The sequence below is a fragment of the Coptis chinensis genome, chromosome 5, assembly GCF_015680905.1.
Source record: "Coptis chinensis isolate HL-2020 chromosome 5, ASM1568090v1, whole genome shotgun sequence".
Classification (NCBI taxonomy): Eukaryota; Viridiplantae; Streptophyta; class Magnoliopsida; order Ranunculales; family Ranunculaceae; genus Coptis; species Coptis chinensis.
In genome coordinates this window covers 6953483-6961740 of record NC_141460.1, presented here as the reverse complement: position 1 = coordinate 6961740, position 8258 = coordinate 6953483, and the positions used below count along the sequence as shown (strand labels likewise).

General features: G+C 37.3%; 1 protein-coding gene across 1 annotated transcript; it reads right to left on the bottom strand.

Annotated features, from left to right (window-relative positions):
• Positions 1-6797: 6797 nt before the first annotated feature.
• Positions 6798-8180, bottom strand: LOC147496446 (Sterile alpha motif (SAM) domain-containing protein). The gene is given in 2 exon segments (XM_086559463.1): positions 6798-7731; positions 7733-8180. Coding segments are annotated over 2 exon segments (1002 nt in total). The 5' UTR covers positions 8033-8180; the 3' UTR covers positions 6798-7029.
• Positions 8181-8258: the final 78 nt, after the last annotated feature.

The window sequence follows — 8258 nt, the reverse complement described above, 5'->3', positions numbered from 1 at the left end:
TGTCCTGGTATGTCTACCATTGCATTTGAGCTCACAAGTATATAATAAAGGCATAAAGCTATAAAACATTGTGAAGGAGGGGCCAAGATGACGCAACAGATCGACGAAAACAACCAATAAATTACCTTTACACACATAAAAATAAGGCTAAATCTATGGTGCGCGAGATGTATCATGTATGGTGCGCCATTACATCTCGGCCACTCATACCAAGAGGTGCGTGTGTATTTAATGGCAAAAGTACTGATTCAAAGCCCCATATTACCTGCGCACCATACGACCTGCGCACTGAAGACATGCTCAAAAAATAATAGGTCATTTGAATAATTTAAGTCTATACTTTCTCCTTTTTTTGACAATTTACGTCAATACTTAAAGCTATAACAACCATTAAGCTTCTAGGCTTCAAACCCAAAAGCAAAATCATGTTGTCTTTTCACCCAGCTACAACGCCTTTAACACTCCGATCAAGAATTTTGAAAGAACGTCCATATCATTTGGCATGGAAGCTTAGCATACAGCAAAAATACCGCACCTATATTATAGTTATGGAAGCCGACAGTAAATGGACTACTATGGCTTTACCCTGCAAGTATGCACTTGTTACACCTGCCTTTATCGTCCAACAAACCTGCATTCTGCATACTCTGACAGCTTACTATTGAGCCAGACATATCTCATTGACAATTTATGTCTATACTGGGTAGTTAAGCTATAACCTAAATTAAGCTTCTAGGCTTCAAACTTGACAGCAAAATCATGTTCTCTCTTCATCCTACTACAAAGCATTTAACACTCCGATCACGAGTTTAGAAAGAATGCCCACATCATTGGATGATATGGGCACAGAAGCTTAGCATACAACAAAGATAGCACTGTTATGGAAGCAGACAATAAATGGACTACTATGATTCTACTATGGTAGAATGCACTTGTTGCACCGGCCATGATGTCCAACAAACCAGCATTCAGCACATTCTGACAAAATCAGACAGCTTCTAAAAGCTTGTAGAAGAAATAGCATGAAGGGAAAAGCTTCTTATCGAGTCAGAAATGTCTCATTGTGGAGTGAGTCCGATAAGAATGTTGATCAGCGTATTTTCCAAACGAGTTCCTGTTATTATGGTTGAGAAACTACGGGGAGCCAACAGATAAAGGAAAATTAGATAGAAACTGACACCCTAAGAGAAAGTCGCAAGGAAAATGAAGTAATGCAGAGTGCAGCGGGGAAAAATTACTTTTTTCTTAAAAACTATATACATAAAAACAAACAAACAAACAAACAAGTCCTCGCAAGTTGCCACAGTAGTTTCGTAGGAAATACAGAATCTAAATATTTCTTCGATCAAACATAATGGGCTTGGAAAGGAGGTCTACGATGTTCCAAAGATTGCTAAAACACAATAACCAAAACTACAACAAAATACGGGTTAACAAGAGACTAGCCTTCAAGGGTGGTCCACACCTTATATCCTGTGCAATAAGGATTAATGTTTATTTATGAAGACAACAACTAAATTGTCATTTTGTGTGTGAGCTAAAACACATTGGCATTTCATTAAGAATGACATTGAGCCTCACCTTTCTAAAAGAGTTTGCATCCTTTAATGTGACATCCCTCTCTAAATGCATGCTACAAAGTCATTTTTATTTATAATAGCAAATACTAAACATTTGAGGTTAACTGTATACCATTAACTGGATGGATAAAACATGAATACTAGAGTCCCTGTGCATGACAGCCATCACCTAGCTAAGGGAGCCTCTCAACCCAGCACAAAGAATGCAGCCACCCTCACCTTCCTCCTCTCCCTAGGTGAGCCAAATAAAGATACATACAATCGCCAATTGCAGCATAGCTGATAAATATAAGCGCCACTAAGTGCCTACTTGGGATTCCACACATACTTTAACCACTCCTCTCTTCACAACTAGTATGTGTTATGTACTTATGGTACATATCACCTGATAGGACTATGGAAGTTTAGGACAATGTCAATCTTCTTCATGGCCAGCCTTCATTAAGATGGAATACTTTTGGAATATTCACCCAAAACCAGGAGCTTCCTTCGCCTTTATCGTCATCTTATATGCAAATGGTTCTGCTTCTGACTTACAAATTTTCCCAACTACCTAGAGCAGTTTCTAATATCCAGAGCTCAATTTCCTCCCTTTTCATTTCTCCATTACAAATACTCTCTGAATTTAAGAGCTTCTGGCAATCTGGCTTGAAATCCAATTGGACAGTTGCCTATCAGCATCATTCTAACTTTCCCCATCATTAACCAAAAAGTCCCAAAAAATTGATTATTATGTTCTTTGTTTCTACTTCTTAAACCCTAAGATCTACAAGATCGATCTTGTGAGAAGAGTGGGATCCAACTAGCATAACAACACAAACATAACACACCCCGTAGAAATGACACAAACGTAACGCACCCCGTAGAAATGACACAAACATAAGGCACCTCCATGCAACCTTATGCCCTACTACAACTAGCACAATAACCCATAAATAGATCAAAGAAACTTCATTCACACTACCATTTCTCTGAGGACGGCACATCGCCATAGAAACTTTCCAGTCACCATCTTAGCTTTTGTTGACATTTCATGAAAGTTCCACGAATGGAGACTCACAAAGATTAAAATCCCCGGGACTAAAATCACCTTGTACGTTATGGGTAAAAAGATAGTAAGGACAAGGCCTCGTCGGCGTTGGCTATATAAATGTGAAATTTATAGTCACTTTATTCACTTCCAGGTAATCAACATATAGCTAGGTTATATGGACACGCCATATTTAAAAAAAAATCCATGTTGGATACATATCCACGTGTCCGTGTCGGACACATTGTATATAACTAGTATATAGCCCACGCCCGCGGCACTGTTTCAAATTAACCCAAAAGAACCCCAACCAACCGAATGATAAAAGCCCAACCCACAAAGCAGCCATTGTTGAACAAATCAACAATGATCCAGTACTTTTTCAAATTAACATTGTAAACTGCACATGCCTTATAAGACTTTGGATCTGCCATGTCACAACTTGTAAAATACAATGGTAGCCGCCGGATGGAGCCCTACAAGCCCCACACCAAACATTTTTATTAGATAGATTTACCTTGAATTTTGATATTTTGCCGTGTCCGACAATTCGTATCCGTGTCGGACACACCTACCCGTGTCAATGTAACCTTGACATATAGCAATATACATATTGCTAAGTCAATCGTGGGTTACAAACATAAACTCGAGTGCTCCAACTGTCATGTGTAAGCCAATCTAAAGAAAATTACACGGCTTAAGATAAATGACCCTTTCTGCCTAAATCTACCGGTAACATCCTCTGAAAAAAAAGTCATCTTCTCATCAAAGTAAAAAAGGAAGAGGAATTTCATAAAACCCATTGAGACACACTTACACAGTCAAGTCCTCGGATTTTGCTATGGTAAAGAAAAACAATAATATTTCCTAAGCTAGCAGAACTTACCTTCCCCACCTCAGTCCTAGACACACACACCATGGGAAAAAATCATGAAATCGAAGTTATAGATTAGCCAAGATGAAAAACTGGTCATAAAAAGTATAAAAATTTCATAACGTAAACTCAACACTTGAGTGTTGTTTGTAGATCCAAAAGTGCACCGTGTGACATGCGCGTTCTCAATGGCTAGTTGTACAATGAATAATAAAAATAATAACAGCGAAGAATTATAAGAGGACCTTTGATGCATGAGCATGGAAGTTTCTAAATTAATTAATTAATTAGTAGTTTCTATTTCATTTGGTTTCCTAATTCAATTAGGAATAGGATTTAGGATAGTTTTCTATTTGGTTTCCAATTAGGTTTAGTAGTTGTTTTCTTATATAAAGACATCTAGGCTTTCATTGTTAGGTTGGTTATTATTGATTATTAATTCTTTCTTCATGTTTGAAGGTTTAGAAAAAGAGAAACATGAAGATGACACAAAGAAAGAGCTGACTGATATGAACATTGTTGATGCACCTAATCCTGTGCTCGCCTGGTTGTTACTTATGAAGTTCAAGCATCCAAGTTTCAAAACTCCTTTTCTTCTGAAAAGTTAAAGGACGATTTACAGGGAATTCAGATTCTGATTGTTGAGAATCGTGACAAAGGTGAAGTTGTTTTGATGTCAAGAGGACTCAGTTTAAGTAATATGATGTTGGTACAAGACACATATTGGATCCTTTCATATTCCATTGTGAGAAGAATTTTTTTGCTTGGACAAATACATCCCTTTCGTGCAGATTTCATAAGTTATGGTATTCAATTCGTTGGAATTTTCAGCATAGAGCAATAATAACATTATGGCACTTGATTCTTTTTGTGAGCTGATACAAAGCTAAAATTCGAGGCCGAATTCCTTTGAACCGCGGAAGGGTGATGGTGATGTACGTGACTTACGCTGACTTTTTGGAGTGTGTTCATGAAATCAAATTCGAGGACGAATTATTTCAAGCAAGGAAGATTGATGCATGAGCATATGGAAGTTTCTAAATTAATTAATTAATTAGTAGTTTCTATTTTATTTGATTTCCTAATTCAATTAGGAATAGGATTTAGAATGGTTTCCAATTAGGTTTAGTAGTTGTTTTCTTATATAAAGGCATCTAGGCTTTCATTGTTAGGTTGGTTATTATTGATTATTAATTATTTGTGAATTGTTCTTCATGTTTGAAGGTTTAAACCCTAGATTTAGGTGTTTGATTTATTAAATCTTATTGATGTTCATCCATTGTTGAAGCTTCGCCAACAAGATACATCAACCTTTCTATTAAGATGTCCAATAGTAAGATAAATAACATGAATACGGAGACCAACAAACATCCAAAGGATATAAAACCACAACAACACATCAAAAAAAAAAATGGAGCCTTTCCTGTCAATTATGTATTCACAAAGATTCCAACACAATCTTGCATGACCATAATCTAATAGCATAAGAACGCTAAACATGAGCATTTGCATACAAACAAAGATGAACTATTTTAACATATTCATCGTTCATTGTTTTTTCACTTCTCCAATCTGAGCTAAAACTATTGGCATTAATTAAAATTGTAGGCAAGTGATATAATGAGCCATACCCTTTAAAAAAGAGTTTGTATTCCGTAGCGCAACAAAGTCATTCTTCTTTATAATGCTTTTACTTCATTGTATTCCACAATTTCCAACATTTTGAAAAATAAGCAGTTGAGGTTAAACTGTAGAACGTTAATTAGATAGACAATAATATACCAAGCTATAGAACATGAATATTTAAGCCTTTGTGCATGACGGCCTTTACCTAGGCAAGGCTCCAAACCCAATACAAAAATTGAAGGCTCCCCTCCCCATCCTTCCTCCGCTCCCTAGGTGAGCCCTCATCTTGCTAAGCATAGAGTCCCAAATTCCCAATCCCCGATCACTACATAGCTGATACATACAAGAGCCACTAAGTGTCTACTTGGGATTCCACACATACTTTAACCACTCCTCTCTTCCCAACTAGTATGGGTTCTTGTGGAAATCACCTGATAGTACCATACTACTATAAAAGGCCCCTCCCCCCTCCCCCCTTTTCCATTTCTCACTTACAACTGTGGCTTAGGAACTTTCTGGCTTAAAATCAGTACAAAATTCCATCATCCGTACAAAATTCCAAAGAGTTGTTCCTTGTTTCTACAACTTAAAACCTAACATTTACAAGATCGATCTTGTGAAATGATTGTCATCCAACTGGCACAAAACTATAAGCACAAGGCACCCCTAAAAATGACACAAACATAAGGCGCCTCCATCCAACCTTATGCCCTACCACAACTCACTGTCACCTGAAAAGATGAAATAAACTTCGCTTCTACCATTTCTCTGAGGGCGGCGTACCACCACAGGAAACTGTCTGATCTGCCAATCACCAACCTATAGGTTATGACCCAAACAGAAACATCTTAGCTTTTACAGATGTGCTCCATGAAAACTATGCATATGGAGACTCACAACGATTGAAATCGAAGGCACAAAAATCACCTGGTGTTATGGGTAAAACAATTCTAGCAACAAGGTGTCGCCAGCGCTGGTTATATAAATGTGAAACATAGTCATTCATTGATTCAATTCCAGGTAATCAACGTAAAACAATATACCCCATGTTGCTAGGTCAATCATTGCTCACAAACATAAACGCAATCACTCAAATGTAACAAAGCTTCAGATATATGACCCTTTCTTCCTAAACCTACCTAACTAACTCAGTATCCTCTGAAAGGATGTCATTTTTCTCATTAAGTAAAAGAGGGATAGGAATTTCATCACACTCAAGCATGCACGCACCTAGGATTTTGCTATTATAAAGAAATAGAATCTACCCCCAAATAAAAAAATAAAAGGCAATTGAAGTTCAAGATTAGCAAGTAAGAAACACGGATCATCAAAATAAGACAAAGTCCATAATGTGGCTGGCTGTATGAGGAATAATAACAATATTAATAAGGCGATATTAGCAGTAAAATGAACAGACATATCCACAACTTTAAGTTGAAAAAAAATGTAGGTATGAAAACCTTAGAAGCTTTCCTATCAAGTGGTTATTTGTACAGAGCCCAATATGATTTTGCAAAACCATAATCTAATAACATAACAGTGCTAAACATGAACATACGCATATATACAGTAAGAGAAACTACTTCAGCATATTCATCATCCATTGATCTTTCATTTCTCTAATCGTGAATGCATATTGAGCATTCACTGTTGATTCTCATCCAAATTTTCGAGGATAACTTCAGCATGATTAAAGAAATTTTATTCGACAAAAAACTACACTAGATATATCAATACACAAAGCGCCACAGGAAGCAAAAGAAAGAAGCACTTCATACCAAAACTAGCAAGTAAAGGAACATCAAAAAAAGAAAGAAAAAAAGAGAAGGAACTTGCACCATCTCGGACCTGTATTTTGATTTTCTCCACAGCCGAGTTTCTTTTAGAAACTACATTCACAAAAGTAAATAATAAAAAACTCACGAGAATCCCTTTGCGAGCTTTTGAATAGCAGAGTACAATTTCCGTCTCGAACCAATTGCATTTATCCCCATATCTTTCAAATCCTCCAGTGTCAACTGCGGCAGAACTTCTTCATCCACTTCATGCATTTCGAAAACCGGTGCATACCTTCCCAACCCAAGTCCATGAAGCCACATTCTAACACTATCTTCGAGTGTCCAAAATCTCCCTCTCTCACTACCGCCCCCATTATTCCATTCCCTCCCATCAGTATCAGACGGCCCATCCATCTCAACTCCCTCGTGTTCTTGTTCTCTACTCTCGGAAACCCTAGCCCTACTAATCCCTCTCCTCTGTCCTATATCGGGATTCTCAAGCGAATGAATTGGACTGTGTTCTTTCAATGGACTTTGCGAACCTTCATCCGGATCGAAATCTCTAAACCCTTCAACATCCCCACCCTCTTCACCACCACTAATATTCCCATCCTCCAGTTTATTGCTGACCCAACTAGATCTTACCCTTTTTGTCCCTCCCCCACCTCCTCTTTTCGCCTTCCTAATTGCCGTCCCCGACAAATCCAAATTGTCATTCTTATTAGTATCATCCATTTCTAGGGTTTCATCATGGCCCACCACCAAATTAGTTAAAGGTCTAGTTTTTGAATTCTTGTTATTATTATTAGTACTACTACTATTATTATTATTATTATTATTATTAATTATTATTACCCAAACTATCCTTGTTGTTGTTATCGTTATGTTGTGAAGAAGAATGTAAATGGTGTGAACGATGATACCTTGATGAATTATCAGGCCCACCACCCCACTGATGATGTTTGTTACTTCTTCTACTAACGTATGAATCATATGACAGTGTCGCTGGTTGGTCACCAATATCACCTAATCGAACGCTCGGCCGACGCTGTCTTTTTGACCCCACCAAACCAATGTTTTCAGATGAACCGCCGCCGCCGCCGTTGTTTATGGGGATTACTTCTGTGGGTTGGAGTTCGGCCATTTTTTTTTTTGGGTGTGATTATAAATTTTTGGTTCTGACTGAAAGAGTGTTAAAAACTAGGTGAAGTCTGGAATGAGTGTTTTTTTTTTGTTTCGTAATAATAAATGTTTTTGGAGTACAAATCAGTTTTTTATTATTATTATTATTACACTTCTGAACTTTGTATCTGACTTCGTGATCATATATATCGAAGTTTAGAGGATTGAGATGGATTGATGTGTCGATA